The 27,702-nt window shown below is 40.7% G+C and overlaps 1 protein-coding gene across 3 annotated transcripts; it reads right to left on the bottom strand.

Annotated features, from left to right (window-relative positions):
- On the bottom strand, nucleotides 1–23,603 carry COQ2 (coenzyme Q2, polyprenyltransferase). 3 transcript variants are annotated; one of them, XM_045473503.1, is made up of 7 exons: nucleotides 23,314–23,596; nucleotides 18,385–18,551; nucleotides 8,834–8,955; nucleotides 7,482–7,567; nucleotides 5,558–5,691; nucleotides 3,412–3,600; nucleotides 1–390 (listed from the first exon to the last, which is right to left on the bottom strand). In XM_045473503.1, the coding sequence occupies exons 1-7, from the start codon at nucleotides 23,558–23,560 to the stop codon at nucleotides 358–360; spliced, it is 978 nt and encodes a 325-aa protein (XP_045329459.1). In that variant the 5' UTR covers nucleotides 23,561–23,596; the 3' UTR covers nucleotides 1–357. The 3 variants fall into 3 exon arrangements, with proteins under 3 accessions (XP_045329459.1, XP_045329457.1, XP_045329458.1); XM_045473501.1 differs by lacking the exon at nucleotides 1–390 and adding an exon at nucleotides 605–1,278 and having other exon boundaries at nucleotides 23,314–23,603; XM_045473502.1 differs by lacking the exon at nucleotides 1–390 and adding an exon at nucleotides 605–1,278 and having other exon boundaries at nucleotides 8,834–8,877.
- Nucleotides 23,604–27,702: the final 4,099 nt, after the last annotated feature.

Here is a 27,702-nt window from a genome sequence, read left to right as displayed (position 1 = left end):
TACAAAGTGTAGGTGGCATTTGTTATGAAATTTTACAAGCAGTGGCTGAGAAAAGCCTGAGAAGGTAACATTTAGGAAAAGACCTGCTGTGAAGGACTGACATGATTCAAGGACAGCATTCCAGGCAAAGGGAAGTATACATGCAAAGGCCCTGGGGCAGAAGTCCACCAGCCTGATGAGGAACAGTGAAGAAGCCAGTGGAGCTAGAGAGGGGTGTGGGAAAGTAGTCTCAGATGAGGCCAAATCATGAAGGGCCTAACAGGTGACAGGAGTTTTGGTTTGTCCTGAGGGACCTCAGAAGATCCTGGAAGGTTCTGAGTAGAGGAATGACAGAACTTCGTATAGGTTTTAAGAAAATCACTCTGGCTGCTGTGCTGAGAACATGCCGTGCTGAGAAGACAGCAAGGGAAGAAACTGTTAGGACATTTAACCAATATGCCATTATCCTATAAATCATAATCAAGTAAGATAAAAAAAGAAATCAACAGGAATTAAAACAGTCCCTGGTGACTGCCTGCCTGCCTACTTTGGTTACCATGGCTGTACCCAGAGACCGGATGTGTAAATAAATGTCAGGACTGGTAACAACAGAAGTCTGTATGGATATTGTAGATAAAAGCTTTTATTTACTTCAATTCTCCTAAAATATAAAAAACAGAATGGTTTCCTAACTTACAGCTTTTGGCAGTGAGTAAAGGTCATAACAAAGCACAATAAACCCCAACTTGCCAGCTTTTATTTTTCCCTAAAAGTAAAGTCCATTTTCCTACATTCATTCATTTAGATGAGATACAAATCAGGTGTCTTTTAAAGTGCCCAAACTCCTACTGTTACCGTAACTGCAGATGGGAATTATGAGCAGTTAGAATGCATCCACTTAAGTACTCAAGGTCACTCAAATGCTAAAGAGTTCCTGGTTTCTGAGACGGGGGAAGGATTTTCCTAGAGAATACTTGAACTAAATCCAGGCAAATATGGTCTATGTCTTCATCTCGTGGTTCTTAATTCTTTAACATATTGCAAGACTGTTTATTCAAATCTAATTATGTGGTAACAAGACCTGAGAGTGTTTTGTAAAATTTGTTTTAAACATTCCTAGATCCACTTCATTTGCTAATTTTCTATTCTACTATCCATACTTTCCTTTGCTTCATCTGTCTTCTTTTCTTTCCACAAATTCCCAAGGACAATCCCTAACAAAACTATTAGTCCTAGTGTTCGGTTGGAGGTAAATTTATCCCAACAATCCTCAGGTCTGTGGATATCTAGAGTGTAAATCTGTAAGAGAAGATCACAGTGCTGCATTAGTATTTAATATAAATTTTCTGGCATCACAAATAAACACATCAGTACAGAGAAGAAAATTGCACTCTCTTACAGGATTTTAAGCAACGGGAAGCCTTTAATGTACCCCAACCTGTTTCCAGTGTAGAAAAATCTACCGTTATCTCTCACTGGCTAGGTATTATCTAAGCTGTGTCCTAAAAACTTCCACTTGAGGGGTGCATGAATGCTTTGAAAGGCAACCCACATTATTTTTAGTTCTAACTAATTAGAAAGCTCTAAATATTTACACAGATCTAAAATCTGCCTCCTACAATTCCTACCCTCCAGTTCTAGCGTTATTCTTTGGAGCAATGGTTCCCAGCAGGTGAACAAATCCCATTTGGGAAGGACAAGTCTATTGTGCAGGGCTGTCTAGAGCACTGAAAGGTATTTAACATACCTGGCCCTCACTCACTAAATGACTGTGGATACCCCGCCGAGTTTATTTATAACTGAAAATACCCCCATGCATGTGGAAATCTCCTTCCCATCCCCACATAGAGAAGGGGATCTGACAATCTAGACCTGCTGTTAGTGACCTAGAACAAATACATTCCTTTTTCTCCATGGCAGTCCTGCAAATATATCAAAAAAAGTGTCATGTCCCTGTCTTATTCATTCCTAGGCTTAACCGTTAGCATCCCTCATTTCCCCAAATATTCTTTATCATGTGGCCTCCAGACTTCAAATCATCACGATTTCCTTTTTTCCAAATACTAGAAGTCTATGTCCATCTTAAAATATTGTGGCAAGGACTGGATAGAAGACCACAAATGCAATTTAGAATTTCAAGATGGGTTTAAATATTGCTTACAGTATTTGTAATTGCCCTCGTAATTTTTGCCTTTGTCCACTAACATCCCAGGTGCTTAAATATGGCTAAACATCCATTCTCCTGGCCAATCAGTTGATGGTGACAACCCCCACAGTGCTGCGTTATGAGCAAAAGGGGATGCTAAGAAATTCTGAGGAGGAAAATGGTGAAATCTAGAGAATTCTGGAGAATCACCAATTCCTACCGTTTAAAATTTCATTGTGAGGAAAACCATGAAGGTGATACAGCATGAGGTTTACTTTGTGGACATTAGGTTTTGGTTTCCTTCTTACTATGTTATGCAAGTCTTGTTTACACTGATAAGTAATTTGCAATGATGTGTATAAAACAGATCATCTACAGAGAGGCTAACACCTTTTTGAATCCATTCAAAGAAAGTAACAGTAACACTGATACAAAAATAGAGTCCATTTAGAGGCGCCTGGGTGGCTCAGTTGGTTAAGCGTCTGATTCTTAATTTCAGCTAAGGTCACGATCTCACAGTTCGTGAGTTCGAGCCCCACATTGGGCTCTGAGCTGACAGTGCAGAGCCTGCTTGGGATTCTCTCTCTCCTCCCCCCTCTCTGCCCCTAACCTGCTTTCTCCCTCTCTCTCTCGAAATAAATAAATAAACTTAAAAATTTTAAGAAAAAAAAAAAAAAAGTCCATTTACAAGCAACCTACTTCATTAAAATTAGATTTGGTTCATTCATTTTACAAAAGTAAATAATGTAGATCCCAATATAAGCTTGTGGATGATGGCTGAACACGCTGAAATGACAGTTTTCCACTATGTAGGCAGAATTCTGTCTGACATGTGAGCACTTCGTGTCCTATCTGGCCTTGACTGCTAATGCCAGTGGAACCCATCCCTATGAATGATTAGTTTGCTAACCATCACAGCAGCCCACATATTAAAAGTACAGTTATGTTGATCAGTTTGCTTTCAGAGCAATTCAGCTCAACCCACAACCTTCAGACATTGCTGAAATTTTCCCAGACATCAATCAGAAGTAATTCCAGAAAAATCAGAGGGGAAAAAAAAAAATCTAGGTTTAGTTTTAGATTATTTCTCTAAACTAATACAGTGAGCTTTTTTAGATGATATGTTGAGGCAGGGGAGGGGGTGGTTCAAGATAGTATAAGCCAAGTAGTTGTTTGTTTTAAAGAAGTACGTTGCTTGGTAAACAAAGAGGTTGTTTCTGTTTAAATAGTTTTTACAATTTATAACCCAAGGAAAAATGAGGGAAAGTGTAAGAAAACGGTCAAACCTGGTGTGCCAGATGGGCTCCTACAGCAGCCAGAGCAGTGTAGTAGGGCACGGTCTGAGCACTGTTCACTCCCACCAGGCTCAGCGCCCCTAGCATCGCCACACCGAAGCCACTAAGCCACCACTTGGTGTTTTCATGGAACCGCAGCGCCGTGGACTTAAGACCAATCAGAGCATCATCACTTTTGTCCTAACATCAGAAAGTAATAATAAACTGTGTGGTTTTTATTGACATACCACAAAATTCACCATTCTGGTTGTATAACTATCACCATTATCTAATTCCAGAAGAAAGGGTCTTTATCTTCCTCCCCCCACCCCCCCAGAAGAAACGGTCTTTCAAAGGACATATGCTGTGAAAGCTGACAGTAACTTAGAAACACAGGCTGATCAGTAATGAATGTGCAGGCCAAATCCAGGTTAAATGTCACTGCTAAAACTATCTTCCAGCTCTATACATTGCTACATGTCACTGTATTGCTCACCACCCTATGAATGACTTTTAACTCTACACGGACCACATTAGAGTCAAACTCAAGTCTAACTGTTCACATAGCTCCTTCTTCCCTCTGAGTTCTCAAGTCTCAACAACTTCTTGTACATTTTAGTTTCAATCCTGAAGCCGCAGATGCAGAAAAATGCTCCACTGGCACCTGACCACATCTATTCACATTTCACTACTAGTGTGGTTTATTCCTCACCTCTCCCATCAAATCCTTTAAGTAAAAGTCAATTCTGGTGATACACTCCCATCTACCTGCCCGATCTCTTCCAGCAATTTTATTTCTAAGAACTTTCACATACTGTTGTGATTACAGCCACATGATGTCAGAGGCTGTAATGCCCAACACTGCACCCAGATAGCTATCTGATAGGCTATCTTTTGGGCTTCCAAATCCAAGTAACAACAAATGCAGGATTAACGTATGTTTTTCCCTTCATACTGTAAGCACCTTCAGGTGCAAACTGTCTTTCATTACACGCAGTACCAAAGTGTGAATGAGTGCGTGGTGTTTTACTGAAGAAGTGAATCTAACTGGAGTACAGATATCCTCATCATTGGTTCCAGACATTACTGTGAAAAGTATAGGCATCTCTTCTGAACTGTCAGTCAAGTTTCACTTCAGGAAATCAGGCTGATTAGAGACCTAGCAATCTTCTTCATGACAATACAAACTCAGTGGGGGAGAGGGGTAAATGAAAGAAAGCACGATGAATTCCAGACTGGAATATCAGAAAACATTCCATTGAACCAACATATATTCTTCAAGTAAATAATTGAGAAGACAGTTACATTTCAGAAAAATACTGAGAAGAAACTGTTTCAAAGTTCGTAATGTAAAAGGAAAATTAAGAACATAAATCAAGAAAAGCAAAAGTGGTGTTTTTTTTATTACCCGTATGAGAAAGGCAGTATCAAAAGCTATAAATATGTTTATATTCCTTAACTAAGTAATACACTCCTAAAAATTTATCCCCAAACACATAAAGATATTAGCGATTAGAACAACATTATTTATAATTGCAAAAACTCTCAGAACTTAAATGGCTCAAATGGACAAATTATTAAAAAGATTTATGGCAAAAAAAAAAAAAAAGATTTATGGCATATTAAATCAATGGATTATTATTCTGCAGTCTTAGAGTGGTAATGACAAAAAATATGGGAAAGTGATTACTACCCACACGACTAGGAAAAAGATCTGCCTGGTAGAGGCCTCCACAGAAGGGAGGAGAACGTGGCCGTTAAAAGTGCAGACTGTAGAGATTGTCTGGGTCTGAATCTCAGCTCTGCCATCCACTAACTGTGTGACACAGATATGGCTCTTCTCCACATGTTTCCTCATCTACAAAATGAGGATAATAAAAGCACCTTCTCTCCCAGGTTGTTATGAGGATTAAATTAGTATTTGTAAGGTTTTTTTTTAAACTGTGCCTGGCAATACAGTATATACAATTTAAATGCTTGTAAATTAAAGAGTTGATCTCTTTGGTAAACATACATTTACAGGAAACAAAAATATCTTGTTGGTGCCAAAGAAGTGTGAATGATTTTCTTTTCGGAAAACATCCCTTTAATGTGGTTCATAAAGTTCTTAAACGGCGATAATAACTAACCCAGAGTTGAGAAAAAAGATATTTTTTACCTGGTGAGCGTAGATAGTATCATAAATTAGCGTCCACATAATTCCAGAAAAATAAAGAGGCAGACAAACAGATGGGTCGCAGGAGCCCTTGATAGCAGACCATCCAAGTAATGCTCCCCAATTAAAAGTCAACCCTACAATTGGTGAGACAGAGGGAGAGGGCAAAGACACTTTAGACTCCCAAAGGGGGGAGGGGGCATTGGCATGTACCAAGTGCTTCTGCGCATCAGGCTCTGTGCACTGTTTGCTACTAGGTCGATTCCTGAAATTCTCTCAGCTCTCTGTGGTGATGACAAGCTACTCTGCACAAAAAAGGAAACGGGTTCAGAGAGGTTAATTGACAATTCAAATAACACGGGTAATAGAAAAAATACTATCACCCTAATAGGAGGTTTCACGAGAACATTCCCCCTACCTAGCACGGTGCCTGGCAGTCAATGAATGGTAGAAGCTGGGGTTTCAACTTAGACCTAGCTGAGCCAAAACCTTGTGGTCTGTCCTTTAATCACTCTCCTTCCCCCATTAAGTGACAGAAACAACAGTACAGACGGGAACACTTATTCGTTCTGTAAGCCCATCCTCTCTGAGGACTGTAAACGAACATCGACATGCGGACGACTCTCAAATCTCTATGTGCACTCTGATCGGCTCTACACTTCAGACTGGACCTGGAACTGTCTGCTCGACATCTCTACCTGCAAGTCCCTCAGGTACCTCATACTCAGTGGGTCCCACAGGTCTTTTCTCAGAAACCCCCTTTCTTCTGTTATTCACTGAAAAAAATGGTTCAAGCATCTGAAAGGGCGGGCCTACGCCGGCTGGCTGCATCTTGTTCTGTGTCCTTCACCTAGACCATGCCTCCTCCCTTTGAGTGACCTCCCGCTCACCCATTCAAGCTTCCTGATCAAAACACGCCCAGCGACCTGCGTGGCGGGACTCTGACCCTTCCCCAGCCAATCGGCTGAGGCCATGTCCCTTCCCCAGCCAATCGGCTGCCCCTAGACCCCTATAAAACCTTTGTGCTTTTGAAACTCACTCTCTCTCCCTGGTATCTCACCGCTGTGTCGGTGCAGGTAGGGGACTGAGCTCGAGCTAGCTCGAATAAAGGCTCTTTTGCTTTTGCATCGGACTCGGCTCCCTGGTGGTCTTTGGGGATCACGAATTCTGGGCATAATAGCATCTAGAATACCTTTAGGAATATTCTAGCTTATTCTAGTAGAAGGTATTTTTGCAATAGATTTTGATTTACCTACCCATCTTTTGTTTGCTCTACCAACAAATATTTATTGAATACCTGTGATGTGCCAGGTGCTATGGTAGGTAGTGGGCCATCCACATGCAAAGAAAGCTTTATCTGTTAGGCATTTATTATTTATAACTGGGGAGACAGAGGAAGCCCCCAGCATCTTCTTGTTTAGTTACTGCTGGTGAAATGAAGAAGTGCCACTCCGGAGTGTTGTGGGAGCCAGAGGCGAGACTGGCTAACTTTCTCTGGGAGGGCTAAGGAAGACTTCACAGACAGGGGCTGTCTAAGCTGTCACATACTAACCCTTCCTGCCTGAGTGTGCTTTTCACCCCAACCCTCCAAGTGCTCAGGGCATCCAGGTCAGTCACCTAAAGAGAAGGGTATAGTCAAATCTGTTAATTTTTTTCTTCATGACATACCAGATTTTTAAAAAAACATTTCAGGAAATAATAATGATGATAATCTTAATAAATATATAAGGTTTCTTAGCCAATAAAAATGGCTAATTACCCTCCCTTAAAATATGAAATTCTATTCTTGGTTTAGAAAACTTTATGACTGACTGGACATTTTATCACTGCCACATCACACACACACACACACACACACACACACACACACACACACAAAGAAGTTTGAGGGTATCCAAGGAAATACTTGTAGTTATTTCAAGCTCACCCAAGGCTAACTGAGGCCAGTATGTAATTCTTTTCATTAGCGGGTAGGTGATGACAAGAAGTAGGGATGCTGCTCCCAGAGCTATACTGAAATCAAGAAAAAACATTAAAGATTAATGTCACCATCTCTTAGAAATTGCTAAATAAGACAACAGTAATAATACTAATTGGAAAATGATTGATCTTAAATTATATATTTTGTTACGTAAAATTATTTTCCTGGACCTTGATTAGGATAAAAGATGATTAGAAGGTATTTTAAGTATTATAAAACAACCAAACAAAATAATAATGCATATAGTGCTTTCATACATTAGGTGCTATTCTAACTGCTTTACATATGCTAACTCATTATAATCTTCACGACAAACCTAAGAGGCAGTTTTATTCTACTTGCTTTTGCAGATGAGGAAACTAAAGCACAAAGAGATTAAGTACTTTCTCGACTGTCACAGAGCCAGTCAGTAGCAGGGCCAGGATTCAAACCTAAGGCAGGATGGCTCCACAGTCCAACTTAACACCCACTCTATGCTAGTGCCTCTCTAAATGTTGTTTTAGACTACTGGAGATGTCCAAACAGAATCAGAGTCAACACACTCCTCCCTATGTGCACGATGGGTGCTACTCCTCAGAAGAGGACAAGGTCACAAAGCACCTATAAAAGGATGACAGCATAAGATGTTCTTAGGCACCAGCTCATCTAACACCGCCCTCCCAGGACAGACCTTCCAAAAGCATTTTCACGTGATGCTATCAGGGCAAAGTACGCGGTTAAGTCTAGTTTCTATAAAGTGACACTTATTTTTTGTCCTTTTTTTTTTTTTCTCATTTAAGTACTTTCTAAGCAGCCATCTGATGCACAAAAGTTTAATTCTATCTCTATTTAAGAGACATAGGAATGAATTCTTCCATTTTTTTTTCCTTTGTCATTGATAATGAACATGACTCTCGGAAAGACCCAGTTAATCTTTTTGCAAAATGAGTATAATTACTTCTATCTACTTTAGAGATACTGTCAGGATAAATAAAATTACACATAAGGGTATATACACACATCCATGTATGTATCTGGAAAAGCTATGAAGGTGCCGTGTGTTCCCCAGGGAACATGCAATGAAAGTATAATGGTGGCTCAGGATAAATTAAATGCTGCTCTTCCAATTCCTTTGGCTGAAAACATTCCTGATTTTACAACATGTGGCGACTTATTTATACTTGCTAACTTACAGATGCTCAATAGGTAACCAATAAACAATTCTGTGACAAAGATATTTCTATTTTATTTATTTCTACTTTCTCCACTTCCAAAAGAGAGATTTTTATACACGATTCTGAAAGAGACATTCACTATACCTGTAGTAATTCAGACACAGAAGAACACCCAGTGCCAAGGTCAGCTGTCCCCCGAGGAAAATAAAGGATTGAAAAATTGAGATGTCTCCAGCAGCTATTGGACGATTTGCTGTTCTTACAACCTTAATACATAAAACCAGATACCTTAGCCTCATGTAATGGTTCCATCATGCATTTAAACATGCAATCAAGAGAATGGCCATGGCAAGCACTAAAGCAAAAATATGAATAAAAAGTGAAATCAACATTGGAAACACTGCCAAAAATGAAAACTTCATATTTAAAACAGCTTTGAAAAGTACCAAAAATTCCCACCACTCATTCCACTTCCTTTCCTTCTCCCATCTCCATCTCCAAACAGACAAAACAAAGCAACTTCCTTATCTGGCTATTTAGCTACCCAGCTTATTAGCAAGTATATGCCTAATTTTCAGAGAGCAAGGAGAGACAATAATAACGATAATTCTCAGGAAAAAGGAAATTGCAGTGAATGTTTTGATTACAGGAAGCACTGCAATTAGAAATCAAATGTAAATACAGAAAGAAGACAGATTATCTGGGTTTGAAACTGGGAGTGCTTTTGCCAGGCTATTTAAGAATGCGTCTATAATCTAATATTAATTGTACCCAAATGTAAAGAGCAGACTCAATGTAAGAATATGAACAGACAGAGCTATTATGTGGACAAATAATATACATTATTCTTTTCCTGTGTAGAGATCATGAAATGTGATTATTATACACTGAACCATTAAAAAAAAAAAAAAAAGAACATAACCAAAATTGTCATCATTGTTAGAAGAACTCAGGATCTGGGATCCAAGAGCCCAGTGTTCCATCACCTACTGGCTGTATGAATTTTGGCAAATTACTTAACCTCTCTTGGGCTTACTTTCCTGCTAAAAGAAAAACAGAAAGAGAGAAGGAGAAGAAGAGGAGAAAGGGGTACTAAGAACGCCTACCTCATACAGTAAATGCAGTGTCTAAAGCACGTAAGTATGTAATAAATGTTAGCTACTATTAATATAACACATTTTTGTTTTGATTCTGATTTATATCAAGGGTTAGCAAACTACGGCCTGTGGGCCAAATCCAGCCTACTGCCTATTTTTGTTTGGCCCATGAGTAAAAAGAATGGATTTACTTTTTTAGACAGTTGAAAGTAAGTTAAAAAAAAAAAGAGTAATGTATTATGATATGTGAAAATAATACGAAATTCAAATTTCAGCATCCGTAAATAAAATTCTATTGAAACGAACATATTGTTAACATATTGCATATGGCTGCTTTTGTGCTCCAACAGAATCAAGCGGTTGCAACAAAGATGGTATGGCCCACAAAGCCTAAAATATTTACTATCTGGTCCTTCACAGAAAAAATTTGCTGACCCAATTTATAAGCATGCCTCACTGTGCAATACAACAGTTTGTCAAAGGCTACAATGACTCACCTTGGTTAGAGTGCCAGAATCGGATCTTCTATCTCTGATTTTGTCCCTAGAGTCTTAGTTGGAAATATATTTATGTCTTATATTTGTTGTAGGATGTTACAATTATTCCGGCTAGTACGTGAGTGCTCACAATGTGACACTATTCTGACAACTATGTATGCATCACACCACTGAATCCTTACAACAACCCTGACTTCTAGCCACTCACAAGTTCCTGCCATTTGTTTTAGAAAACTGAGGCAGAAGAAGCTTGGTAACTTTCCAAGGTCACAGATGGTTAGTAGAACAGTCTGTCTAGTCCCACTGACCACACTACTTACTAACCACAGATTATACTGTTGCTTCAGTGGTGATAATTAATTAACCTAGCTAAATTCGAAATAATTAACCTAGCTAAATTCGAAAGCTGAAAATAAACAAGCACTCCATCAAAAGACTAAAAATGATGTAATATGATGATCAAAACATATTCCATGTGGTTTTTATGAAACCAGATTGCTCACAGCTTATAAAATTAAATCATTAATACCTGTGCCTTGAGATTATTTTAATGTTTATGGACCTAACGTTCATTGCATGGTTGGCAGATTATATATGTCAAAAAAACACATTAACCCATATATCCGAATAGTAATTCAACTTATCATTTAATATATGAGCAATTTACTTATTATCTAATGTACTAAACAAAACCCAAGCCACAAACATATCTTTATTGATATAGAGTTTTTAAGAAACTATGAGATAAGCATGACAACATGGCCAAGCTTTTTAACTCATCAACATGCAAAAATCTGTGGGAATGCAAGCTGGTGCAGCCACTCTGATAAACAGTATGGAGGTTCCTCAAAAAGTAAAAATAGAACTACCCTATGACCCAGCAATTGCACTACTAGGTATTTACCCAAGGGATACAGGTGTTCTGTTTCGAAGGGACACATGCATCTCAATGTTTATAGCAGCACTATCAACAACAGCCTAAGTATGGAAAGAGCCCAAATGGCCATCGATGGATGAATGGATAAAGAAGATGTGGTATATATATACAGTGGAGTATTACTCGGCAATCAAAAAGAATGAAATCTTGTCACTTGCAACTACGTGGATGGAACTGGAGGGAAATTAGTCAAGAGAAAGACAAATATCATATGACTTCACTCATATGAGGACTTTAAGAGACAAAACGGATGAACTAAGGGAAGGGAAACAAAAATAATATAAACACAGGGAGGGGGACAAAGCATAAGAGACTCCTAAATATGGAGAACAAACAGAAGGTTACAGGAGGGGTTGTGGGAGGAGGGATGGGCTAAATGGGTAAGGGGCATTAAGGAATCTACTCCTGAAATCATTGTTGCACTGTATGCTAACTAATTTGGATGTAAATTAAAAAAAAAAAAATGCAAAAATCTGTTGTGTTCCTTTAGGCTAATAATGAACTATCTGAAAGAGAAATTAAGAAAACAATCTCATTTACAATTGCAGTGAAGACTAAAATACCTAGAGACAGATTTAACCAAGGGGGTGCAAGACCTGTATATTGAAAACTACTAAACATTAATGAGAAAAATTAAAGAAAACACAAATAAATGGAAAGATGTCCCATGCTCATGCCCTGGAGGAATTCATATTGTTAAAATGTCCATACTACCCAAAACAATCTACAGATTCAATGCAATCCCTATCAAAATTCTAATGGCATTTTCCACAGAAATAGAACAATCCTAAAATTTGTAAGGAACCATGAAAGACCCCAAATAGCCAAAGAAATTTTGAGAAAGAAGAACAAAGCTAGAGGCATCACACTTCCTGATTTCAAACTAGACTACAAAGCTACAATAATTAAAACAGTATGATTTTGGCATAAAAACAGATCAATGAAATACAACAGAGAGCCCAGAAATAAATCCACACATATATGGCCAGTTGATTTATGATCAAGTAGCCAAGACTGTAGTATATTCCCTATAAAATGGGGAAAGAACAGTCTCTTCAATAAATGGTGCTGGGAAAACTGGACAGCTACATACAAAAAGAATAAATCTGGACTCCTATCCTATAGCATACACAAAATTAACTCAAAATGGTTTAACGACTTGCACGTAAGACCTGAAACCATAAAACTCCTAGAAGAAAACAGAGCAATAAGCCCCCGACATAGGTCTTGGCAATGATTTTGTGGATCTGAGACCAAAAGCAAAAGCGACAAAAGCAAAAAGAAACAAGTGGGACTACATCAAACGAAAAAGCTTCTTCACAGCAAAGGAAACCACAACAAAATGAAAATCAACCTACTGAATGGGGGAAAATGTTCGCAAATCATGTACCTGATAAGGGGTTAATATCAAAATATATAGAGAACTCATATATAACTCAATAGTAAAAAAAAAAGCCTAAAAAAACCCAAATAAAAAATGGGCAGAAGATCTGGATAGACATTTTTCTAAAGAAGACACATAGATGGCCAACAGGCACACGAAAAGATGCTCAACATCATTAATCACCAGAGAAGTGCAAACAAAACCTCACACCTGTTAGAGTGGCTAAGAGACAAAGAGACAAGAAATAACACCTATCGACGAGGATGTGGAGAAAAGAGAACTCCTGTGCACTGTTGGCAGGAGTGTAAATTGACACAGCCCCTGTGGAAAACAATATGGAGGCTCCTCAAAAGATTAAAAATAGAACCACCCTCTAATCCAGAATTCCACCTCTGGGTATTTATCCAGGGAAAACAAATACATTAATTCAAAAAGATACATACACTCCCATGTTCACTGAAGCATTATTTACAATGGTCAAAATATGGAAACAACCTAAGTGTCTGTTAATGGATGAACGGATAAAAAGAAATGTGGTACACACACACATATACACAAAATGGAATACAATTCAGCCATTAAAAAAATCTTACCATTTTGCATCTCAAGGTCTTTATGCTCAGTGAAATAAGTCCTACAGAAAGACAAATACCGTATGATCTCCCTTACATGTGGAATCTAAAACAAACAAAACAAAAACTCAAGCTCATAGAAAAAGAGAACATGTTGGTGGTTGCCAGAGGCCGAAGGGCTAGTGGAATGGGAGAAATGGGTGAACTGATTTTTTTCCCTCCAGTTTAAATAAATTAAACAACAATTTTTTAGAAAAGAACTTGGATTACAAAAGAGAGATGCAGATAACATTTTAATGTCTTTTTTTTTTAATTTATTTTTGAAGGAGAGAGAGAGAGCATGAGCGGGGGAGGAGCAGAGAGAGAGGGAGACACAGAATCCGAAGCAGGCTCCAGGCTCTAAGCTGTCAGCACACAGCCCGATGCAGGGCTCAAACCCACAAACTCTGAGATCATGATCTGAGCCGACTGAGCCACCCAGGCACCCCCCAATAACATTTTAAGTCATGCTAGCAAAATCTCTTTAATAGTTATAAAATACTCATTTAAGAACTTTGTTATATGTCTATATAGAATCTGGACTCAGGGCGCCTAGGCGGCTTAATATCCAATTTCGGTTCAGGTCCTGATGTCACGGTTCCTGAGTTCAAGCCCCAGGTCAGGTTCTGTGCCGACAGCAGGGAGCCTGGAGCCTGTTTCGGATTCTATGTCTCCCTCTCTCTCTGCCTCTCCCCTGCTCACACTCTGTCTCTGTCTCTCTCTCTCAAAAATAAACATTAAAATTTTTAAAAAACTAAATAGAAACTGGAATCTTCTAATCAGAGAAAAATGTCAAGGGGGAGATATACCTAATCAATAACCTTTTACCTAAGGAGAAAAAAATCACTTAAAGGGAAACTAAAATCGTTCTATTTTGTTAATTAAAAGCTGGTTGGTTTGAATATTTTTTTAATTAACCTTTTTCTTTTGAGATAACTGTAGATTTATATTCGGTTTTTAAAAACATTTCTGCATTTTGGGGTGCCTAGGTGACTCAGTTGGTTAAGCATCTGACTCTTGATTTCGGCTCAGGTCAGGATCTCGTGGTCATGAGATCCAGCCCCACATCGGGCTCTGCACTGGGCATGGAGCCTGCTTGAGAGTCTCTCACTCCCTCTCTTTCTATCCCTCCCCTGCTCTTTCTCTCTATCTAAAAAACAAACAAAAGAACCCCCCCCCCAAATCTCTAGTTTTTAAAAATATAGAGATTGCATATGCCCTTTATCCAGTTTCCCCCAAGAGTAACTCACATTTGCAAAACTTTACATTACAGTAAAATACTACAGCCAGGACTTTGACATCAGCTGGTCTAAACACGTTCAAGAACTATTTTGAAGCGATACATCCCAGAAGCTGCAATCCTATGGTTATGCAGAAGGAAAAACTAACCAGGTGTAGGAACCCCAAATCAACCAAGCATGCTTCTCCTGGCATGGACTAACCTATCCCAATGGGGCCAGCGGGACAGAAATGTGTTTATCAGGCAGTTCCTGCCACTTGCCACTATCCTATATTCCAGCCACACACCAACCACAATGCTCCAGTTGTTAAGCTTTATACTTCATCTCACAGCCATGCCTCCGTATCTACTGTTCCTTCTGCACAGAGTGACCTTCGCCCTACAGCCCACCCTTTTTTGCCATCTTGTTCTGACACAGTTCAAAGTTCACGCCCCTGGAAAGAAGTTGTCTCTGCTTCTTAGGCTGAGGTAGGTGGTCTTCTGTAAGTTCCCTTGTGGACACCACTCTCACGATAGTGCTGCTGTAGTGTAACCATGAAATTGTGAGGTCAGAAATACTGTCTCTCATCCATGCAACCCTAAAACCTGTCACTGCGTCTCACGCACAGCAAGTATTCAATAAACATTTTTTTGAATTAAAAAATACATTATGATACCGTTCTTATGAACAAAAATCGTTACAGGTGTGCCCTGCTGAAGGAAAATTCAGACCAGTATGAAAGGCAAACTAGGGACGATTATTCACTTTACATAAATGTATAGAAGAGTATTCACTTTATATATTCACTATGGCTTTATTATTTTTTTTAATGTTTATTTATTCAAGAGAGTATACGCACGTGCATGGAAAGGGCAGAGAGAGAGAGGGAGAGAGAATCCCAAGCAGGCTCTGTGTTGTCAGCGCAGAGCCGGAGGCAGGGCTTGATCTCATGAATTGAGAGATCATGACCTGAGCTGAAATCAAGACTAGGATGCTGAACTGATTGAATGACCCAGGGGCCCCCACCATGGCTTTCTTCTAAATCGAAAGTTTACTGAGGAGGGCACCTTTTGGGATGAGCACTGGGTGTTGTATGGAAACCAATTTGACAATAAATTTCAAAAAAAAAATAAATAAATAAAGTGCTTTAAAAAAAAAATAAATCGAAAGTTTACTTGATTATTTATTCAAAGATTTAATGAATGATCTTGAACTTGTTATGCACAATTGCTAAGATAAAAGGCAAACGAGATGGATGCTTCCCTTGAGAAAATAACAGTCTGTTGAGGAAGAAAGAAATAATTATACACATGCATTAGAGTATGCATAGAAAATAATTGAGAGAAATACAGTGCATCAAATGGTTACATGAAGTTTCTCTGGGCGTTTGGGAGAGGAAATAAGGAACACTTGTACTTTCTATACTTTCTATTTTGGTACTGTCTGAATTTTTCAGATTAAACAAACAACTACTATTTTTCTAAGGAGAAAAAAATAATAATAAAATTGCATTTTTTAAAAGAAATAATCATAGCAAATGCTAACAGGGGCTTCCTTGGCTTGTTTAAATTAAGATTTGATCCTGCCATTTGCAACAACATGGGTAGAACTGGAGGGTATTATGCTAAGTGAAATATGTCAGTCAGAGAAAGACAAAAATCATATGACTTCATTCATATGTGGAACTTGAGAAATTTAACAGAAGACCACAGGGGAAAGGAAGGGGAAAACATAGTTTCAAACAGAGAGGGGGGCAAACCATAAGGGCTCTAAATACAGAGAACTGAGAGTTGATGGGGTGGGGGTGAAGAAAGGAGAAAATGGGTGATGGGCATTGAGGAGGGCACTCATTGGGATGAGCACTGGGTGTTGTAGGTAAGCAATAAATCACAGGAATCTATTCACAAAACCAAGAGCACACTGTACACACTGTATGTTAGCTAACTTGACAATAAATTACATTAAAAAAATTTTTTTTTTTTTTTTAAACGTTTATTTATTTTTGGGACAGAGAGAGACAGAGCATGAACGGGGGAGGGGGCAGAGAGAGAGGGAGACACAGAATTGGAAACAGGCTCCAGGCTCTGAGCCATCAGCCCAGAGCCTGACGCGGGGCTCAAACTCACTGACCGCGAGATCGCGACCTGGCTGAAGTCGGACGCCTAACCGACTGCGCCACCCAGGCGCCCCACATTAAAAATTTTTTAAGTAAATAAATATTTGATTTATAGAAGAATAGTTACAACTCTAATATATATCCTAAAAAACATTTTTAAATGTTTATTTATTTTTGAGAGAGAGACAGAGACAGAGAGAGAGAGCGTGAGCAGGGGAAGGGGCAGAGAGAGGGAGACACAGACTTTGAAGCAGGCTCCAGGCTCGGAGCTGTCAGCACAGAGCCAAATATGAGGCTCAAACTCAGGTGGTGAAAGGGCGGGCCTACGCCAGCTGACTCCATCTTGTTCTGTGTCCTTCACCTAGACCACGCCTCCTCCCCTTGAGTAACCTCCCACTCACCCATTCAAACTTCCTGATCAAAAAACACCCAGCGACCTGCGTAACAGGACTCTGACCCTTCCCCAGCCAATCGGCCAAGGCCATGCCCCTTCCCCAGCCAATCGGCTGCCCCTAGACCCCTATAAAACCTTTGTGCTTTTGAAACTCGCTCTCTCTCCCTGGTATCTCACCGCTGCGTTGGTGCAGGTAGGGGACTGAGCTCGAGCTAGCTCGAATAAAGGCTCTTTTGCTTTTGCATCGGACTCGGCTCCCTGGTGGTCTTTGGGGATCACGAATTCTGGGCATAACAGTGGTAAGATCATGACCTGAGCCGAAGTCGGTGGCTTAACCAACTGAGTGACTCAGGCACCTGTGTAGTTGATTACCACTGCCTCTTGTATCCCACATATTTCTTCTGTGGTTTACTTTTAATTTTGCCATTCTTGAATAATAATTTTTTTTAAGTTTATTTATTTTGAGTGAGAGAGAGAAAATGCAGGGGAGGGGCAGAGAGAGAGGGAGAGAGAAAATCCCAAGCAGGCTCCATGCTGTCAGTACACAGCCTGAAGTGGGGCTTGATCTCACTATCGTGAGATCATGACCTGAGCCGAAATCAAAGAGTCCGACACTTAACCGACTGAGCCACCCAGGTGCCCCAAGTAACTTTGTTTTTTAATGTTTATTTATTTTTAGAGAGAGAGAGAGAGAGAGAGAATGAGTGAAGGAGGGGCAGAGAGAGAGGGAGAGAGAGAATCGCAAGCAGGCTCCAGGCTCTGAACTGTCAGTGCAGAGCCCGAAGTGGGGCTCGAACTCACGAACTGTGAGCTCACGACCTGAGCCGAAGTCGGAAGCTTAACCTACTGAGCTACCCAGGTGCCCATGACTCTAATATATATCTAACAGGAAAGAATGATGGTTGTTTTGGATCTCCGAAGGTTCAGGATGAACTTTTCCTTCGCTCCTCACATCCGTACCTTGGCCTTCTAAATTCTAACTCATTTTGTAAAAATGAAGTACACACCCTGCCTGCATGGCTGCTCCTGTCGAGAAAGGAAGTACGTTGCACTTTGCGACACCCGCCATCCAACTGAAAAATGGCACTTATTATGTTGGTACACTAAAGTACACTAAAAAAACCTTTGCTTTTTGTGGAAAGTGATGCCACCATGTTACTCTGCAGAATTGAGAGGAGCCTCCCTATTCCTTTCCAGGAAGAAACTACCTTTTTTTTTTTTAACGTTAATTTATTTTTGAGACAGAGAGAGACAGAGCATGAACGGGGAAGGGTCAGAGAGAGGGAGACACAGAATCCGAAACAGGCTCCAGGCACTGAGCTGTCAGCACAGAGCCCGAAGCCCGATGCAGGGCTCGAACTCACGGACCGTCAGATCATGACCTGAGCCGAAGTCGGCTGCTCAACCGACTGAGCCACCCAGGCGCCCCAAGAAACTACCTTTTTATCATAGTCCCGGTCCCACATGTCATTAATAGTACAGCCTGCTCCACGCATCAGAACAGCTCCAGTGCCAAAGAGGGACAACATGTACCAATCTGGAAAACAGCCTGGTTCAGCTGCTAAACCAATGCTCCAAGTACATGGCAGGTACAACAGCCAGGTTCCTAAGCAAAGATAAAAGACAAAAAAGATGCATATTCAAGTTAGTTATCTGTCTTTAGTTTAAACACTACATCCCAGAGAAGTAGAGAACACAAAGTCAAAAACACATGACAAAACCGTGAAAATAAATTTACAACTCATATCACAAAGGAATCTTCGGCCCAATATGTAGGGTTCCTAGAAACTGGAAAGAGATCACTAGTCCAATGGAAAAACAGACAAAAAAGATAAAGTTCACAGACAAAGAACTACAAATGATTCTTCTTTATATGAAAGATCACCTTTGAGAAATACACATCAAAATTACATTGAGATAACATTTTTCACCTGTCAGATGGGCAAAACCCAAAGTCTGACAACACACCTCGAAGTGTCTGATACGCATTTCTCATGAGGTCACCAAGTGGTCCAACCCATATGGAGGACAACCAAAAAATTTTTACCCTGTGTGCGCTCACCCCCACTCACCAAATACATGTATTTGAATGTCAGTATGTTCATAGACCGTGTCAGGGAGGATACATTAGAAACTGATAATAATATTGGTCCCTGGGGATGGGAACTGGGTGGCTGGGAAACAGGGGAGGAAGACTTAGTTTTGATTCTACGTCTTTGCACTTTCTGAATTTTGTGTCATATGCATGCATTACCTCTAAAAAAAGTTAGTAAAACTTTCTTTACTGTTGTTAGCACAGTAAAATAAAATAGGCTTGAGGGAGAGAGATCACTAACCTACTGTTTTTTAAATATTTTGCAGCTACATGCACAAATGGGATTCGTTCTTGGCACACAGCCCAAAAGCTAGATGAAATTAAGCTAAAACCAAATAGACCATACAGATGGGAGACTTCACATGTGAACTCTGATATTCTACTTTCAAAAGAAAGTCTTTCGACAAATGTTTGGCTATGGTGCCTATTAAGATAAATCCTGAGCTTTCCTTCCCAATTCAGCCACGTAAGAGAAAAAGAGGATGTGGCTAAATAAAGGTGAGATCCTATACAAAAATGGCCAAATGACAAAGTGCCTATAATCATATTTATGCTTCATAAGTTTAACCTTTATTCATTTACAGGAATCTATAAAGCACATATGGGAACTAAGAATACAACAGTGACTAAAAGAGAGAGCCTTCCTGCCTTCACACAGCTTATAAATGAAAAGGAAGAAATACAACTAAACAAATAACAACAACAAAATAGATCAATCCAACAACAGGGCAAATACAGGGTCCTGTAAAGGCATAAAACAGTGCCACCCAAGTCACTGGGGGAGGGATCAGGGAGGACACAGAAGAAAAGATAAGGAGAGGCTGAAAACAAGAAATTTGAGTCCAGACTCAAATTCGGGTTCAGGGTGTCTGGGACTGACTCATATTGGGTGTGTCCCTTATAAAACAACAGCAACAATCGCTCACATTTACTGCAGGTTCAGGAAATGTTAGCCACTGTTTTAAATGCTTTATTCATGCAAACTCATTTAATCCTCAACCATACCCTTACAGAGTAAACTCTATTACTGTTTCTATTTTACAGATGAGGAAACGAATACACAGAGAGGTTACGTGAAACAAGTGAAACAACGGGTTGAACTACTTCCTTTTTCCTGGACCTACCAGGACAGCTCAGAGGGGCAGGGTTACTCTGAAACAAAAGAATACCACTTGAAAGGCATTATTTTCCTGGTGCAATTAGAATGAGTCTATTTAAAAAAGAATTCTGGAGAGAAAAGATGTGTAATCACCTATAGCATTTCGTGTCAAGAACAAGACTTCCTTTGCCATCAGTCTATATTATAGGTACTATAGGCACTTACCTATAGGAACCGGTAGGGCATCCCTATGGATGAGGGGGGTTTCTATAATCAAGGGGAAGGTCAGACATTCGGTTTGATGTCTGCCACTAATAAGTGGAGTGATGCTGGACACTAAAGTATACTAAACTTTAAGGTTCAGTCTTCCTCGAGTACAAATGAGGGGAAAGAATATCTACCACTCAGAGTTGTTAGGAGGAAACAATACTAGTGATGATGAATATAAAAATAGTAACAGCAAATACACAGCTGTTACTATGTGCTGTCATGGAACACTTGATTCTCACGACAAACTTATGAGATAGGCACTATTTTCAATATACCCACTTAACAAATACAAAAGCTGAAGCACAGAAAAAGTAATTTGTCCGAGGTCACAAAGGCAAAAAGTGGCAGAGTTGACATGTAAAGTTAGGTTTGTAGACTTTGGTCTGGTTCTAGTCTGTCCAAGGTCAATGCTGAGTGATAACTCAGTATACCTAAATCTCTACAAACACTTAAGTTCCTATTGCTCCTTTGTGCTCCTGATTCTCAGCAACAGCTCTTTCCTTTCTTCCCTATTACACTGTCCTTATTCTCTCCTCCATGAAGAAGGATGCAGAGGTGACGAGGACGCAAACAGAAAGAAAGGCCTATTGTAGGAAAAGGAAAAATTCTCTGGGAGATGAAATAAAATGAGCAAGTTCTGAGAGGTGTGGGCAGAATGGGCAGACCAAAAAGCCTGTGTAAACGGACTCCAAGAACTTTACTAAATTACATATTATCTTCAAGACAACGTAATTACCCATAAAGGCAGTAAAACAAAAATTACACCATCAATTTAGTGTAAAGAGTGCCACCTGCTGAAACTTTCTGGAATACTATAGTTTGTGACACATTTGAAAGAAGCTGCAATCCATTCTGAAAAACAATGAAACCCACTTTGGTTTATAAAAACAAATCAACTATAGCAAAGTAAAACAATGAACATACAACTTACCCCACAAAAGAAGAATTTAAATGAAGAAATACCAAACTTATAAATTCTGTCAATTTATTGTTCCTGGCATACAGTAGGGCTCAAAAAATGTTTGTTGAATGAATTGCAACACAGTACTATTAGTAAATTGTCTTAAAAAACCCTACAATTATCACTTTATTTAGAACTAGAGCGTGCAAGCTGGTATCTTCTTCACATACATAACTATTACCCCAGTCTTCTCCAATTCCCTCTTCTCAGGTATTAATGCCAAACATTTTCTTGAGCACTTATTATGTAAGTCATTGTTCTAAGGACTCAACACACATATATATAAAATAATTTTCATGACAACCTTATAAAGTCCGTATTATCAGTATCTTCATTTTATAGATGAGAAAAGAAGAGGTCTGATTCCAGAGTTGGAACAACTATGTAGCTAGCCTCTTATGTGGTGGGATGGTCAGCCACTAATGCAAAAAGCCAGAGGTTTATGGCTATGGGAATAATGGCAGCTGTTGATCTGTCCTGGATGTCTGTAAGCCTACACTGCAGCTCCGTCAGACACCAAAACAGAATTATAGTTATGCTTTAGATTAGACCTAGGCTTGGAAATGTATGCCTATCAACTTGTATCTGGACCCAAAATGCAAGGGGTCATGATGGCAGGACTGTCCCTATTATTTAATTTGCTTTTATACTTTAATAGCTAATCGTTATAACTCTTAGTGCTCTGATCCCAAATAAGTAGTGCATCAACCTAGAATACCACAAGCAAGACCTACATTTGGGTCTTGGCTAGGCCTAGGTGGAGTGAATGCATCCAGGCATCTGAATGTATTTCCCTGCATTGCAATGGCAAATGCTATCATCTTAGATGACCTGGAGTTTAAGCTCTGCCCCTCCCACACCACTGTCCATGCTTCTTTGGCTCAGCTCTTATCCAGCCTCGCCTCCCAGTATTTTCTACACCCACCTGCCATTCTAGATCAACTCATATTCTTGATGTTCCAACTCTCCACACTTGAGTCTTTGCAAAAACATTTCCCCCAACTATGAAGATATCTGCTCTGCAAAATCTACCTGTCCTCTGAGATACAATTTGCTCTTGACACTTTCTAACAATGGAGATCCACACTAATTACTCCTTTTCCTACAGCACTTGGCCATCTGTACCACTAACGTTTGATCTCCTTCTTTCCCAGCTCACCCAATAATTTGTCTTTTTCCACCAAGACTAGGAGTTCCTTGAAAGCGGTGAGTGTGTATAGCTCTTTCCGTCCCTGAGGCTAGGTGATACGGTCGGAATTGGTTTGATACTATTGCCAAGCTATGTAGGAGGCACTAGACAGAAATGTCCCATTTTTGTGGCGCTTAGACTGTATTGGAGACTCAATCAACCAATAAATGCATCAGGTTAGTTAGTGGTGAGTATTGTGAAGGAAAATGGAGGGTACAAGTGTAAAGAATGAGGTGGCAGATGTTATTTTAAATAGGAAGGTCACGGAAATCTTCGGAGGCGACAGTTAGCTGATAGGCGGTCCATAAGTACTGTACCTGCTGCACTCACTTGAATTAAATCTTTTGTGTTACGGGTGGTGGAGGGCAAAGCTAGAACTCAGCATCAAAACTAGGTTCACCTGGTCTGGCTCTGCTTCCCTCAGTTGTAATGACAGTTCCAGGTTTTTGCTTTGGGAGCCTTAAAGAATTACAGGAAGGATCAAACATAATGAATGTGGACGTGTTTCGATATTGTAAATCTGTGCACAAAAAGGGACACAAGAACGGAACTTCCGCTCGATTCACTGTTTACACAAGGGCCAACTTTTTGCCCGTCCCGAGCACTCAGGATTCAGGGGGATGTGAAGGCCCGCGAGCCACTTCAGGGACCTCCCCTCAGGGCGTTCCGAGACTATCGACCGCCTGGCAGCTTCTCCGCTACTCCCGCTTCTCCGTTACTCCCGCATCCCCGCGGTGCGTCCGCTCGCACTCACCAATAGGCTTGTCCAAACGCATGAGGCGCAAGTAGGGCTGCAGGGGGCGGGGCGCCGAGTTCACGACCGCGGCGGCCGACAGGCTGAGCCCACGCCTGCGCGGTCCCGGCCCGGCAGAAGGCTGCCAGTGCCTGGCGCGGGGTGTGCCGGCCGCGCGCGCGAGGGCTAGCGCGCCGGAATCCCGCAGCCACGCCTGCGTCATTACCCGCAGGCCCCGCGCGAACCCCGCGCCGCGAACACCCAGCATGGCGCTCGGGAGGGCGTGGCTCCATACAGGCCTGAGGTTGTTCTCTGGCGTCAGGTCGCGGCAGGCTTGCGCAGTGACGTCAGTGGATGACGGTCCACGCCTGCCGGACTGGGTGGCGTTGCGGTCTGAGCCTTTCTAGTTATGGTGAGGTAGGGATTGTCGTGGTCGCTTTAACCCGGGGCGGTTTCTTAGTTAAGGGGAATTCCCATTATCCGCTTTCTCAATAAATGAACAAGGATGGTGTTCATTTATTGGGAACAGTTGTACCAGGAAAAAAAGAAAGCCTCGGAAAACTTACCAAAACATTGATTTTGGGCAGGTGTTTTCTTTTTAAAGCTAAAAGGGCTCCAAACGCCAAATGTAAGAATGTAAATTAAAACCGCACTCAGAGTTAAGGGGCATTCATTACACAAGTGAAAATCTTAAATGTGACAGTCAATTCAGAGGACTTTTCTGTAATCAAGAGGCAGTGAGCCTTGTGGGATGGTAAGAGGCTGCAGCTAGAACATCTGGTCGTGCTCTTAATTACAGCCAATTCGTGGATAGCGCTGTCTGCCAGGCACTGTTACCGGCACTATGCACGTATTATCCCATTTAACCACTTAGTGACCATGGGTAAGTCACTCATCTGCATTGTAGTATTCTAGAGAATTGCGTTAGTCTTTTTTTTTTTTTTTTAATGTTTATTTGTTTTTGAGAGAGAGAGAGAGAGAGCACAACCAGGGGAGGGGCAGAGAGAGGGAGACACAGAATCCGAAGCAGGCTCCAGGCTCAGCTGTCAGTACGGAGCCCGATCCGGAGCTCTAACTCACAGACCGTGAAATCATGACCAGAGCTGAAGTCGGAGGCTCAACCGACTGAGCCACCCAGGCACCCTCAATTGCTTTAGTCTTTAAACCCCTTTCCTTAAAACCAGAACAGTGATTCTGTGATATCGTGAGGTTCCAGTGGTGGTGGGGAGGGGACAGTCCTTGATAATTCTACAAAACTAGCTCACAACTTGTTCACTGATTGCCGACAGAGGGATCAAGGCATCAGGAAGTTTTACTATATAATTGTAAAGGAAAAAACACACTTCCTCCTGTACGTGTTACCTCTACTCTCAGTACTCGGCTACAACACTACATCACTTCTGAAACCAGATGTGTGGGTTTTCCACATATCAAGTACTTCTGTGACAAAATGTGGAATCCTATCATTTAACTCAATTCTGGCACCTGCTATCTAAAGATACCATCAGATCCCACAGGTTAAGGGCTTGGCCCCACAAGACAGTTCCTTGCCCCACTTCGGATGCTAAATGCAAGTCCAGGTTATGACCTGTGCTTCTGACCTATTGGCTGTAGATTGGAGGTTCTGAAGACCCCTTCTTCTGTTTGATTAATTTGCTAGAGTGGTTCACAGAACATAGGAAAATATATTACTTGCTGTATTACTGGTTTATTATAAAAGTGTGTAACTCAGGAACAACCAGATAGAAGAGATGCTTAGGGCAACATATGTGGGAAAGGGCCCAGAGCTTCCATTTCCTACTCTCCCTAAACTCTCTTCATGTGTTCGCCAACCCTAAAGCTCTCTGAACCTTGTGGTTTTGGGTTTTACTGTGGACACTTCATTACACAGGCATGATTGATGAAATCCTTGGCCATTGGTGACTGAACTCAGTCTCTAGTCCCTCTTCCTTCCCTGGATGTTGGATGTTGGGCTAAAAGTCCCAATCCTTTAATAACACGTGGGTTGGTTCCTCTGGCAACCAGCCCCCAGCCTTCAGGACTTTCCAAAAGTCCCCTTGTTAACCTCAGGTGTGCTCAAAAGGGGCTCCTTATGAATGACAAAAGACACTCCTATCACTGAGGAAGTTCTAAGAGTTTAGGAACTTTGTGCCAGGAACTAGAGAGAAAGACCAAGTATATTTATTATACCATAGTTTTATATATATATATATATATATATATATATATATATATATATATATATATACACACACACACACACACACACATATATATACACATACATATATATACATATATACATATATATATATTATTCAATATAATCTATAAATACTTATTTAGAGAGAGCACAGTGGCATTTTGAAGCCTAACTTGTACCTGCTCTTGCTTTGCAGCTTGCTCTCAGAAGTTAGAAACAGATAAGCTCACTTTTTTTTTTTTTTCCAACGTTTATTTATTTTTGGGACAGAGAGAGACAGAGCATGAACGGGGGAGGGGCAGAGAGAGAGGGAGACACAGAATCGGAAACAGGCTCCAGGCTCTGAGCCATCAGCCCAGAGCCTGACGCGGGGCTCGAACTCACGGACCGCAAGATTGTGACCTGGCTGAAGTCGGACGCTTAACCGACTGCGCCACCCAGGCGCCCCAGATAAGCTCACTTTTAAGAACAGGTAACCGGAGCATATTGACGCACAGTAACCCAGAGACTGCCAGTCTTTTGAAGCCAAAATAAATAGATTAAGCACTTCAATTAGATAAAACAGATAAAGCACTTCAATTAATAACTTGTAAACCTGCCTCTGGGGATGAGGAAAGCTCTAAAGTGACAGCCCTTGCTGATCCAGCCATGTGGCATGGACGTTTCCTACCTATTCTCACCCAGTTATGAAAGTTAACAATATTTTGCTGGATCAGATTTGCTACAGAAGGAAAGAAGGTCTTGGAGGTTATTGGAGGACAGTGAAAAACTTCTGAGGCTGCATTAGTCCTGGGATAAGGGTGCTTTTGGGGGATCTGCATCGTTGTGGGATGTCTCGGGTAGTTGGAAGACAGGGCCAGCATTACTGGAGGGGAACTCCTGGCCATTCAGCCATTCTTATACACGTCTTGCTAGATTAATTAAGCAAGGAAGCCATTAAATGGATGTAGCTCCAATGCTGTGACAGCCAAAATTTAAGCCTATAAAATGCCATAGGATTATGAAATCAAAATACTAAGAACAACCAATCACAGATAGCCAATTAGGCTTTAAGCTATAGCCAATCAAATAATTTCTTTGCTTCTACACTTTTCCCATGTAAGACTTTGCCCTGGCTCCTGTCCAGGGAGCTTTCCTAACCACTTGCATTTGGAGCTGCCCGATTCAAACCAGTAAAGGCTCAAATAAACTCTTAAATATTTTAATGTGTCACAGTTTCTCCTTTAACAGTTTCAGTGCATTTTTCATCTGAATTCTTAAACTCAAGCCCAACAAAGACATTGCTTTGGCCTTTGGAAAGATGGGTTTCTGTAGGCATATCGAGGACTTAGATTGTCCCTGAAGCGGAATATACCAATACAATGTGATCCTTAGTTATACGTCTTAGAAGCCTCTCAGTATATATGTAGATTTGGGGGAGAAAATCCCACCTTTTCCTTTCCTTTTCATCATTTTTAGGAGATTTAAATTTGGAGTGAAAATGATACACATTATCCTGTCTTTGATGAAAAGAACCCAGGGGAGATACAAAGAAAACTGAAGCCTCCAGACAGCCTTTTTCCTGCAGCTCAATTCAAAAAAGTGCTCACTGCAGATGTGGTCCCACAATTGTCATCATCAGTGAGTGTCCTCATCTGGAGCTAGGCTTCCAGCTCGCTTGGTTGGCTCATTGCTCTAGAGCAATCATTAGACTTGTGAGCAGAGCAGGTTTTGTGTTTGTTGGAGAAACAGCCCTAGAACTGGATTGGGGTCAGGGGGAAGAGATGAAGGGGAAAGTTGAGTTTCTGAGTTTTCTATTTTGTTTGACCACACTCTCTACCACTGAAACTCATGTGAGAGAGCAGTGACTTTCCATTACTATCACTCTGGCTTTCAGAGTTATAGACCTAGTCCTTCAGTTATATGCAATTGTTCCCTCCTTAAACACCGGGAGAACTTTGCTTATTCTGTTTTACAGAATTTAAGTAATTTTCCTTTGTATTATACTAATTTTATGTTCTTATTTTGATTGTAAACCCCTTAAAGTTAGGTATTTAACAAAATTTAGCAAGGTGTCTATTGAATTCTTGTTTTATGAAAGCACTGTGCATAGCACAGGGTATGTCAAGGGGGAAAGCGCTATTGTCAAGGAGAACAGACTAGAGGGGACAACAGACAGCATTTGATACTAGGTGGCAGTGCTGTGTTATATAGGCCCAGGGCACTGT

The sequence above is a fragment of the Leopardus geoffroyi genome, chromosome B1 (assembly GCF_018350155.1).
Source record: "Leopardus geoffroyi isolate Oge1 chromosome B1, O.geoffroyi_Oge1_pat1.0, whole genome shotgun sequence".
Taxonomy (NCBI): Eukaryota; Metazoa; Chordata; class Mammalia; order Carnivora; family Felidae; genus Leopardus; species Leopardus geoffroyi.
The sequence above is the reverse complement of the archived record's forward strand: the minus strand, read 5'-3'. Positions and strand labels throughout refer to the sequence as shown.